Source organism: Mus caroli, unplaced genomic scaffold, assembly GCF_978045245.1.
Source record: "Mus caroli unplaced genomic scaffold, Mus_caroli_1 scaffold_17, whole genome shotgun sequence".
Taxonomy (NCBI): domain Eukaryota; kingdom Metazoa; phylum Chordata; class Mammalia; order Rodentia; family Muridae; genus Mus; species Mus caroli.
The window spans coordinates 26274865-26287232 of record NW_028227272.1 but is presented as its reverse complement, the minus strand read 5'-3'; the positions used below and the strand labels follow the sequence as shown (position 1 = coordinate 26287232).

Genomic DNA, 12368 nt, shown 5'->3' with positions numbered 1-12368 from the left:
AGCAGGGGAACCTTCCGGGTGATTGATGTGGTTCTTTTGGTGATGGTGTGGTTATACAGTTGTGTTTGAACCTATATAATTGTGTACTTTAAATATGTCCAGGTTTTGTGTAACAGTTTTACTACAATAAAGCACTTAAAACACTTTATGGATCTAACAAAAACAAGCAAAGAGGCTAGAAAGACAGTGGATAAAATGCTTGTCATACAAGCATGAGGGCTTGAGTTCAATCCTTAGCAACCACAATAAAAGGTCATATTGGTTTGTTATCTCAACACTGAAGAGCAAAGCCAGACAGATCTCTGAGTATTACTGGCTTAGACTTATGGACAAGTCCCAAGTTCCAGTGAGGGATCTTCAAAGAAAATATATGGTGGACAGAGCCTACACATGTGTGTCTACTTGCACATATGGTCGGTCACCCACACACATGTGAACACAGGTACTGTCCACACATTCATGTACATACACAGTAAGCAGAATTAACCAGTGAGTTTTCAGTTCTAATTGGCAAGAAAATGTTTATTCATTTCATATGTAGAAATCAAATACAGTTTGTTTAGTATTTAATAATAGGAATCGTCTGAACATAATGACGGCATCATGCAGAATGCACCCAGTGATTGTCAAACAGATTTGCATTTTAAATATAAAGTCAAGGAAAAAATTCTGAAAGACTTTGGAGATTAAAAAATTACATAGTTAACAATTAAAAAATAAGACCAGGAAGATAAAAATGGAATTTTTAAATGTAGCTGATAATGGCAAGTGACTATTTTAGGGGAACAAAGGATGCTATGGACACCAGACAACTGGTTTTCATTATAATATCCTGAGTTCCTTTCTTTTTAAGGTGTGCACTATTCCATTAGTAAAACATAGACAGAGGTTCTAAGGGAAAGAAATCAATCAGCCATGGACATGCCACAGTGCTACACCTTAAAATGTCAATTTTCTCCCGACCCCAAAGGGAGAAAGTAGAGTCTGAGTTGGCCTTTCTGGGACTTCTCATAATGGAGAATCGCTTGAAAAAGGAAACAAGGCCAGTGCTGAAGGAGCTGAGCGAGGCCCGCATCAGGACCGTGATGGTTACAGGTATGTGTGCTTCCAGAGTCCGGCAATTAACAAAAAGAAGAGAAGTGTGAAGTGAGCAAGGCCATGCGACTGATGCAGACAGCAAGTGCTTTGTGTGGCCTGGTCGCCTTGCAGCACCCCAAGCAGGAATGGCCTTTTCTGAGGCAGCAACTGTATCTTCTCTTCCCAGTAACAATTGTCCTATCCAGCATCATGCAAGGAGAACTCTTTGTACATAGGCTGGGGAGATAATGCAGTCAGTAACAGGCTTGTTGCTTGTTAAGAGCTGAGTACAGATAGATAGCCAGCTTCCAGGTTAAAAGCAGACTGACTGAGGTGGCACACTCCTGTAATCTCTACACTGGGAGGTGGAGACTGAAAGATCCTGGGGGGTTGCTGTCTAGACAGCCTGGCTAGATCAAGGAGCTCTGATACACACACACACACACACACACACACACACACACACACACACACACACACACACACACACTTGCACGTGCGCATGCATGGTGCACGGTAAGCAAACCTAAGTGTGACCTTGTCAGTGTTCTGTCTTGTGTTACGTGCCAATCCCAAGGCTTTTGTGTTTAGTACTGATCCCAAGGACGGACTGTGCCTTCAGCCTGGTGTCATTTGTTCACCACTGAGCACTATGTGTTATCTCAACATTAGTCATGAAGAGCTCGTATACTTCTTCATTCATTTATGCGTGGTTATTCATTCACACAGTGGGAGAGATGTTGGCTTGGTGTTTGCTCACTAGAGGCATACACTTGGGTAGGAGGAAAAATAAATAGTTATAAAACAACACAAAAATCACAAAACACATTCAATGGCTAGCAACAAACAGATGGAGAGACATCTTAGTTTCAGTGACTGTCTCTTTGTCATCTAGGTGACAATCTTCAAACTGCCATCACTGTTGCTAAAAATTCTGAAATGATTCCTGTGGGCAGCCAGGTCATCATTGTCGAGGCTAATGAGCCAGGAGACCTTGTTCCTGCTTCTGTGACCTGGCAGCTGGTGGGGACCCAAGAGCCAGGCTCAGGAAAGAAGGTGAGCAGATGTTCAAAGACCTCCGGCTGGGTCTGGGTTGGTGGAACACAGCCCCGGTATGGAGCAACCATCTGCATCCTGGAAGCCATCGTAGTAACAATCCCTCAGCTGTGTCTTTGAGCGTGGCACCCTGCAGAGGGTTTTCAGTGGCATCTTGCAGATCCAGTCACAAATTATCATCACCTAGGGGCCTTTACAAGTGCCCGACTGCAGGCCACAGCAACTGAGTCAGAGTCCCTGGATAGGAGGGAAATGAGAAGCTGTGCAGCAGGTACCAGAGCACCGTCTCTGATTCCACCCAAATTCATGGGCATCCACACTACCCAGTGCCTTGCTGGAAAGCTGGCAAGGGTAGGGCTTTCCAGAAAGCAAGCTTCCTCTTTGCTTGTCTGAGAAAGCTTCCCCATACAAGACTAGGAATGAGATCTCCTGAAACTTCATTTCGTGTCACTCCAGAGCATGTAAAGGCCTATAGAAGTGCTTCTTGGTTTCAGGCTGAACAGCCTTTCACATTGTTACACAGACACCGGACTTTGGTGTACCCTAGAGACTGGCAAGTATACAGAGTGGCCCCGGGTCATCTATATGAGTTAATTGTGTACAACCTCTAGTTACATACATTAAAAAAGACATCAGATAGCTGGGCATGGTGGTACATGCCTTTAATCCCAGCACTCAGGAGGCAGAGGCAGGCAGATCTCTGAGTTCGAGGCCAGCCTGGTCTACAGAGTGAGTTCCAGGACAGCCAGGGCTACACAGAGAAACCCTGTCTTGTAAAAAAGGAAAAAAAAAAAAAGACATCAGTTCTTTCTTTGCCTTCTGCAGCTCCATAGTGGTCATTTCACTGTGAACCTGCTTGCTTCAGACAGTACTGAAGTATACAGACAGTATTACAGAACACTGGGCCTTCACTGATTTAACAAGCAGGCTATCTGTGCTCAAATTCATTCAAATTCAGTACTGTTTAAATTCAGTCCTATGGAAATGTAAAGCCTGCTGATAAATCTCACTCATCATAGGTGACTGACGGGAAGAACCACTGGACACCATCAAATGTGTTCCCTTGAGCCCTTGAGCTGGCAGCCAGGAAGAGGGAGAGCTCAGCAGAGGGGGATGCCTACAAGAGGCAGGCAGGGAGGGTTCTGGGAATGCTTGATAATGGTGCAGGGAACATAGATGAGAAAGAGGCTCTGGTCTCCATGATGGATGGGGACCCCTGTTTTAGTAGGGTCACAACAGAAGTCAAAGCCTTCTTTTGGAGGAAAAGAGCTAGCTAGGTGCTGAGAACAAGCTATGCCTTCTTGAAGTGAAGAAATAGTCAATGAATGGTACAGGATCCTAGGAAACACAGTGCGCATGAGGAGGAAGGAGAGAGATATTCCTGCCCTTCCCACTGGCTCCTAGTTGGCACACTGCTATGAAGAGACAATCACAGGAAAGGATGTGAGCTGTCAGAGCATCATAGAGTTCTGTAATATCAGAGGGCATTTTGCTTGTCTTCTTCCTGTTAAGGTTGAGGTTCCATGGGCAAACAACTCTTTCCACCCTTGCTGATGCTCATTTCTTTGTGCCACGCACATTCACTCCCTTCCATGTGTCACCGGGAAGCCAGCACTGCTTTACGAGCCCGTGCAGGAACAGTGCCTTTTAATTTCAGGACACCTACATTGACATCGGAAACAGCTCTGTACCTGCTGGGAAAGGTTACCATTTTGCAATGAGTGGGAAGTCATACCAAGTGTTATTTCACCATTTCTACAGCATGCTGCCACAAGTAAGTGTTGACTGAATGTGGTGCTTTGTCTGGGTCATCAAGAGAGTGGAACGCAGAGCTAGGAAGGGTATGGGCCACTGAGGAGGGTTTGGGTTTGAGAATGTTGTCAGGCAGTAGTAGCATACACCTTTAATCCCTGCACTTGGGAGGCAGAGGCAGGCAAATTTCTGAGTTCGAGGCCATCCTGGTGTACAGAGTGAGTTCCAGGACAGCCAGGGCTACACAGAGAAACCTTGTCTCGAAAAACCAAAGAGAGAGGAGAGAGGAGAGAGAGAGAGAGAGAGAGAGAGAGAGAGAGAGAGAGAGAGAGAGAGAGAGAGAGAGAGAGAGAGAGAATGTGCATCACTGAAGACACCTGGAATTTGCAGGAAGTTCCTGGTCCTATCTAAATCCACCAGACGCTACACATAACATACTGTGGCCCTTCAGACTTCAGTGCTGATAGATTCTCTCAACCCTGTGGCTAGTCCAAGCTCAGCCTCCCTCCCTTCCTCCTTTTCTCTATTCCTTCTTCCCTCCCTCCTTCCATTCTTTTCTTCCCTGACAGAAACTCAGAGTAGATCCACACATCAGCCCTACCTGCATGTTAGTGTCTCTGAAAGCCACTAGCCTGCATCAGGCAGAGCTCCATTCCTCTGCTGTTTGGAGCCTTAAATCACATCAGAAGGGCAACAAAATGTACCACAGTTCATTCTCAAAATCATTTGTTATCTTGTCCTCTGTGTGTCCTGCTTTAAAATAGTGCTGAACAGGGTTGCGCTGTCAGTGTGGTGGAGACACATGGTGTACACACTGAGGGTCGCAATGATCTGTTAGCAGAGTCTAAAATATTGTGCCACCTCACCTCCCTTGGTAAGTCAGGGACTGAAGAGTTTGAGGCCTAAAGGCTTTGAGGCAGCTTTCCTTCCAGTCCGTATTGTGAAGGTGGGAATCTGAGCCTCAGAGAGGTTAAGCCACTCAAGTAAGGTTTGCACAGCAAGTTCTGGGAGCAGACCCTTACTTCTCACATCTGATTTGTTGCACTCTGTCTGTGGCAACAGATAGTAAAATGAACTGCATTTCTCAAAGGATTGTCCTCTGAGTCTACCTCCCCTCCTTCCTCCTCGCTGCTCTGCTAATGAAAAGTTACACCTTCTTGGGGAAAGGAAGCAAAGTAATTGGGTCTATAAAAGAGTAATGGAGTCATGATGGAGGACTTAAAGTTCAATATTAAAGTATTACATCCCTCATCCCTGTTCCTGGCATTGGGTCTAATGCCACGCACTGTGTTAAATCAGTGACCAGGAGTGATTTTTCAGGACTTTCATTTTTAAAACATTCTCCTTCCTCATCTTGTTTTTTTTCTCCCCTCTTTAGATTCTGGTTAATGGAACCATCTTTGCAAGAATGTCTCCTGGGCAGAAGTCAAGCCTGGTGGAAGAGTTTCAGAAATTAAAGTAAGTGACGGGCAGGGAAGGAGCACGTGTTGGTTCTCCATGGTAGTACAGCTGCCAGCCCCATGGCATCTGAGGGTAGCCCTGTTAGTTGTTTCAGGTTTCTATGGATCAAGTATCCAGAAGTGCCTCAGGTAAGCCTTAGATCCTGAACTGAGGATGCAATTATGAAAGGAGGTGAAGTGGTGTGAGCCAGGACTAGAGCATGGTTGTTAGCAGGGTGGCTCTGCTACCACCTCCCTCACATGCTTAAGCTCCTTGCATGTGCTCGAATAGAGACACGGATAGTAGGAGGAAGACAGTCTCGGCTCCCTGAGAAATGGGTCCCTTCATAGGGAGGAGGCTAACGTTGCAACTGACTTCTATATGTAAGGCGGGAAATCAAGAGTAATACTGGGGTAGAGGGATGGAGGGAAGAGGAGGGGGAGGAAAGGATGGTGTTACTATCTTTCATTTCCTAATCTTAGAACAGTTTGGTGCCTTCTCATCATTAGAAGCAAGTTACTATGTCCTGCCCATACTCAAGGGAGTGGGACTTCACAGCAACATGACATGCAGGAGGTGGGAAGAGTTGAGGCACATTTTAGACACCGGCTACACCGCCGAACATTCATTTTGTGGCCTATAAAGCCCATCTTACAGGAATATTACCTGCTTAGATGCGGAGAGAAGAAATAATGTGGGCACGTGTAGCTCAGGATGGAAATGGCAGGAGAGTGTGTGACCTTTCTCCCAAAGTCATCAGCTTGATCCATTAGAGGATGCATGGTATTTTTAGACCCTCTAAGCATCTACTGAAATGGCAGCTTACAGGAACCAGAGATGGGGGGGGGGGCGCAGGAGGGCAGGGGTTGGGTGATTCCGAAGCCTCTCAAAGCACTGATGACCAAGTTCCATCTGAATGGAGGAGTTCTTGCTGACACCAGACCCACCTATTTATTCCTTGCCGAGTTAGTTTCTAGCCTGAAGGTTTCAGATAGCAAGAAGACACAGAGTGGCAAAGCCATCGGATCAGGAGACTGCCTCTTCCTATCAGATTTTACCAGCTAAGCTCCTTAGCAAAGTCTCAAATGCCTTCCATTAGCCCCTGTACTCTCAGACTAGGTAAGTGGCCAGGGGTAAGTGACTGGCTCATTTACAGGGTCATTACATGACATTGGCTGAAGAGAGTAATCTTCCTGTCTCAATGCCTGAGCAACATTGGCTGACACTCTGAGAGCCACATTCCCCTAAAACACAATTAGCTTAGGAAGACACATACTGTGACAGAATGAGCTGTCTTCTCAGTCACTTGTCATCCTCTTTGTGGTCTTACCCTTGGCAATACATATAAAACTACTCTGGATGAAGGAAGCCAATTAGATGATTACAGGTAGCGGTGACACTGTTGCACAGTATGCAAATGTTCGTGATCTCACTAGCCCAGCATTAGGCTGAATTTGTCTACATTGGACCATGCTTGGACTGTAGAAACAGTCAAAGAGGCAGCTTCTTATGGGTCAACTAATAATAGGGATATCCTAACAGAACTTGACTTTTATCGCTTATGATCCAATTTTGGGAAAATGCCACTGAATCATTTAAAACATTGCCATGAGTCACTGTCGACAAGTGTCATTCAGTTGTAATAGAAGGCTCAATGGACTCTGCATAAGAAATCCCTTTTTCCTGGCAGCAACTTTAAATTTTATCCTTCCACTTAGATTCTGATTGCATAGCAAGCATATCACTGTTACTCTGAGACACATCAAGAACACATGTATGCTCTAATTGTATCTGCTAAGCCCTTCTAATGGTGAAACTGAACTCTTGGCTGCAGTGAGAGCAGCTTGGCCAGGTTAGGCTGTGCTCTGCCCACTAGGTTGAATGAGAAGTGTGTAATCATGACCTTTTTGTAATCATGACTCCTCAATCTTGAGCTTGATAGGGTGGACACAATCAACATGGCATTATTTTCAAGTGTGTGATTCCTGTCATTGCTGATGCTCCTGGTGTGTGTCATCACTGTCATTTCAGTGGTTGAGATAAATTATGTCAGGGGTCTTTTCCCTCTCAGACAAAGATTCTCAGAGTCATTTTTTGATTCCACATCTGTTCAGGACACACACACACACACACACACACACACACACACACACACAGGAGTTAGTTATGGAATAATGGAAGTGATTCAAGAGACCTTCTGACCTGTTGAGTTTTATATCTTTTTATCTGTAGTTATTATGTGGGCATGTGTGGAGATGGAGCCAATGACTGTGGGGTGAGTACACCTAACTTTTGGACTTTTGTGAATACAAGCAGCACTTTGGAACCTCTCTTGAGTTCTCCAAGGCCCCCTAGGACCTCTTTATCCTTCCTTCAACAGTCACTTGGTCATGCTTATCTCTCCCTGAGTGTGGGTTAGAAACAGAAAGAGCTAAGACCACTTCTGCTGTCTTCTTGCAAGTCCCAGAATAATAAAGCAATGCTGCTGACGCTCCAAAAGTTTAGACCCATTGGGGATTTTCCAACATTATCTGGTATTAAGCCTTAAGGTTAACGCATTAAGCCTTCAATGTTACTTATAAGGAGTGGAAGCCTCTGGGAGATGATATACTTTTGTACAAGGTGCATAGCTGGTAAAGCCTTAGAGAAGAAAAAAGGTTGGAATTCATAAAGTTTTTAATTATGTGTAAATTGCATTTATTCCCTCCAAACCCACTCTGAGGGTAATTTTTAAAAATTAGGTTTCTCCCATATTGTTATGAAATCCCAAATGGTATGGTTTTTACACTCTGTAAAAAAAAAAACTAAAATTAAGTGAGTCTTGGGTTATTCTTCATTCCCAGAAGAAGGTGAGTATATATTTTATATTCTGACTTTTGAAGACGTGGGTGAAATAACAGTTGACTGTCAAGACTATTCCTGTACTTTAATAGCTAACTGTGGTGCATGGCGTGAAGAACAGGGCTGGGGGTATAGCTGTGTAGTAGAGCCCTTGCCTAGCATGTGTGATGCTCAATCCATCAAACAGTGCACAGCAGAAGAGGAGGGTGAAAAGAAGGAGCGGGGGGGGGGGGGGGTTGGGGGAACCGAAAGAAAAGGGAAAGTGCTTTAATTTCCAAAGCTTATTAGAAATGTCAAATCTGTTTATTCATTTTGCTCCCCACTTAAATATTTTTCCAATGTCTGTAAAAAATATGTTCATACTTAAAGACTTAGTGTATAGTTTTTTTGCCTGTGTTTCATAATCAACACAACTCATTCATCCAACCTAGGGTGAGTTGTCATTGCTATTAATTATGTGACATTTATAGCAAAACAAAAATACCAAAAAGTTATCTCTGTTCCCCCAAAATGCAATCATCTGATGGAGGGATCAGGCATGAATTAACCCTGCCATATGGCAGACAATCTTAAACCACATAATAGAGGCATAAATACTGAGGGAGAAAGGAGGGAGGCGGTGTTCTAAGATGAACTGAACTGGAATCTTTTAATCTATTGCAAAGCAAATGATGCTATCAAGCCCTACAGAGCAACCTGAATACAAAATCTCATTTGGGCTTTCTGGCTTGCCTATGGGCTTGTCTATTGTATGTTCTCTGGACAGTCTTTAGCCTTCATCAGAAGAAATAAATGAGCCCTCCGTGAAGCAACACATGCACCACCATGTGCCCGTGGGTGTGTGTGTGGCTTGATTTGGACATCTAATGGTGATGCTGTGTGGATCAATAAACAAGGAACATTATCATTAGACATCTTTCCTGTTATTTTTTTCTATGAAGACGGCCCTACTAAGATAGTGTAAGTCTCCTATCGAAGGCCATCCAGATTCTGCCACTGTTTTCTCAACTTGTGAGTCCTGACCCCTTCACTGTGTTTGCATGTCAGATATCCTGTGTATCAGATATTTACCTTACAATTCACTACAGTTGTTAAATTACAGTTATAAAGTAGCAATGAAAGTCATTTTATGGTTGGTGCTCACCGCAACATGAGGAACTGTATTAAAGGGTAGCAGCATTAGGAAGGTTAAGAACTATAATGCTAAGAAATCTCTCCAATCCTTTCACCATGCTTTTATAGAAGTTTTGAATGAGGGCTTCCATTTGCTGATGTTGTTGTGCATGTGCCACAAACATAGTATAGTATACGTGCATGTGTGGAAACTTGCACATGTGCATGCACACACGTCTGTGGATCACAATGCAATCTGTTCCTCTTCCATGATAACTTTATGGATCATGAGAGTCAGGCTATATGGATGAAAGAACATATAAATAGAGACCTGAATATGGACAGATACAGTATTATAACTGACGTGCAACAAACAGCCTAGTATTTGAGTAGAAGAGCCATGGTTTGACATGGTTGAATCATTCCAGGCTTTGAAGATGGCTCATGCTGGCATCTCACTATCAGAACAGGAAGCATCCGTGGCCTCTCCCTTCACCTCGAAAACAGCCAATATCGAGTGTGTGCCTCATCTCATCAGGTAAGCTTCCCCCGTACCTCACCACTGTGGCTCATTGTCTGGCTCTGGAAGCAGACAGAATTGGACACTTGGTCATAACAATGAGGCAAGGTGTGCATCCAGGGGCAGGCCTAGTGCTCTTGGGTTCCTAGTCAAGGGACGAGTCCTGTTGCTTTTTCAAGTACTAACAAACCCACACAAAAAAGTGACTTTCATCCGCTTTTAAGAAATACATGGAGCCGGGTGGTGGTGGTGCAGGCCTTTAATGCCAGCTCTTTGGAGACAGAGGCAGGTGGATTTCGGAGTTCGAGACCAGCCTGGTCTACAGAGTGAGTTCCAGTTCCAGGACAGCCAGGGCTACACAGAGAAACCTGTCTCAAGAAAAAAAAAAAAAAAAAAGAAAAGAAAAGAAATAGATGGGTGTGACAGGTAGACCATTGAAAACTTCCTTTGATATTTAAAACCTTATTGACTTTCTTCTCTTTCCCTTAATTTCATATTCTGGGAACCTTCTGTGATATTTGACCAGGAGTTTGGGATAGGTTGGAGGGCAGGATAAGGATGCATCATTAGATAGCTTCTATCCATACTATTGTATACTTCTAAATTAAACATTTGCAATCATCAGGGTGTTGTCATAGGAGGCATTAAACTTCACTGGAGATTAGGAAGGAGGGACGTGTGTTTGCTTTCTTTTACTGAATGCATTTCGAATTTGTTTCTACTTACATTTTAGGTGTAATGAAGAATAAAGCATCCGTTTTATATTTTCTTCATAAATCTTTCCCCCTACTGTTCCTAAAATACCTGAGGGTAACTGGGTATCTCCAGGGCTAGAGGGCTGGAAGTCACCATGCAGCTTCCTCTGGAAAGAACAATCAGATGACTCTTTATCATGGTCTTGGTGCCTCAGAGCACAGGGTGACTGGTGGGATGGGGTCAGGCCTGAAATACCATGCCCTTCCCGCACATCCACCAGGCAGCTGGATCACACGTCCTTTGTCCTTGGGCATCTACATCTGTGTTCTTCTGTACTCTTTAGCACAATCACCCCCTGTGCCTCCCAAGCATAACTGTGACCGATGTATTATGCATCAGGAATGTATTTATAATGCAGTATGTTGGTTTAGAATACGTCATGATATAAGATTTCTGGTAGTGGTAGATAATTTATTATTAAGAGTTCAGGGTAGATTCTCTTTGCTTCTGTATTTGATAGCTTCAAAAATTAGATATGGTTCAGTGTTCAGCTCTTTAAGACTCATTTTGTCCTTTGGTATTCTTTACATATGCTTATTCCTGGGAAAGATCCCTAGAAGGGCAATGTGGTACAAGTCTTCCATGCATAGGTCTAGGTCCATTGGTTTCTTTGTCATTCTTCAGAGCAGGAGCTTGTCACAGTTCATGTCCTTGTGGGAAAAGCTATATCTTTTCATTTTGATTATTATTACTCCTGTATCTCTGTCTAGCTCTAAGCAGAGAATCTGATGGACTGCTGCAAGTGATGCAGATAAATGTATGCGCTACCAAAATTCATAATCATTAGGAATAGCAGTGATCTTGGAATCTCACGAAGACAGCTTTTATCCTGCCTTTAGAACCGTGTTTTGTACATTGTTTTGAATCTAGCTGTCTTAATTTTCCTGAAATTATATACAACTGCAGGGGAAAAGGAGATGAAATCATAATGTTTATGTCAGACTCGGGAAAACAATCCAGGCTTTGCTGCTTTCCTTGGCTTGTTTTTTTTTTTTTCTTCTTCTTCTTCCATCCTTTGTTGAAAACAAATGCTAGCTGTTCACAGCCTGGTGGGAAACATCTGTCTGAAGTAGCCTGGCCATCTCCCAACCTAACATCCACTGTGCCTGAGGCAAGAAGTTAGTCATTTGGCTTCCAGGTCGGCCATTTTATGTTTCAATATAGTTCTAACATCTTTGAACTAAGCAGGTGCCTACGTCACTGGGGACTAGAAACAAACTGAAGCCGTGTGGGCTCATGCCCGTCTTGGCAAGGGGAAGCTGCAGAGTCAACGTGCTACATTCTCACATCCTCCAGTCCAAAAGAGAATAATAATAATAACCTCAGCTAAAAGCCATTTTTTTCCTCCAAAGGATGAATATGCAGTTTCCAAGCTGTAGTTTCTGCAGTAGTCTTGATCTTTTGCTCTTTTTACCAACTCAGAATTACCTTGGTTTCTTCCAGCAATATCACGGATGGCAAAAACCATCAGGACTCCATTTTATAGTTGCATTCATACTTTATAAAATTCGAGAGCACTGACCTTAGCTCTGTGTGTCTGAGAGCCACTAAAACTCAATTCTAGGAAGTATGTTGAGATAGAAGAAATTAAGACCGAGTCAATGCTCGACACTGCAGGTCATTATAATGATGCAGTATGCTTAGACTACACACAATAATATCCTCACTTCATGAAGGGAACAGGGCCTAACTCTGTTTCTATCCTTTTGTAATGATTCTTGGTGTAATATTGGTACTTTATAAGACCTAAGTAAAAGTGGGTCAAGAGTCAAGGAGCGAATTAAGGATTGAGGAAGAGACTGCCCAAATGAAT

At 43.6% G+C, this 12368-nt stretch overlaps 1 protein-coding gene across 1 annotated transcript in view; it reads left to right on the top strand.

Annotated features, from left to right (window-relative positions):
- The window catches only part of Atp13a5 (ATPase 13A5), a 142340-nt gene that overhangs the window by 97186 nt on the left and 32786 nt on the right, over positions 1-12368 (top strand). The window contains exons 18-23 of the mRNA XM_021184915.2: positions 971-1095; positions 1973-2133; positions 3791-3907; positions 5264-5343; positions 7558-7600; positions 9708-9817. Of these exons, the coding sequence (XP_021040574.1) occupies positions 971-1095; positions 1973-2133; positions 3791-3907; positions 5264-5343; positions 7558-7600; positions 9708-9817 (636 nt within the window). The remainder of the gene's footprint in view (positions 1-970; positions 1096-1972; positions 2134-3790; positions 3908-5263; positions 5344-7557; positions 7601-9707; positions 9818-12368) is intronic.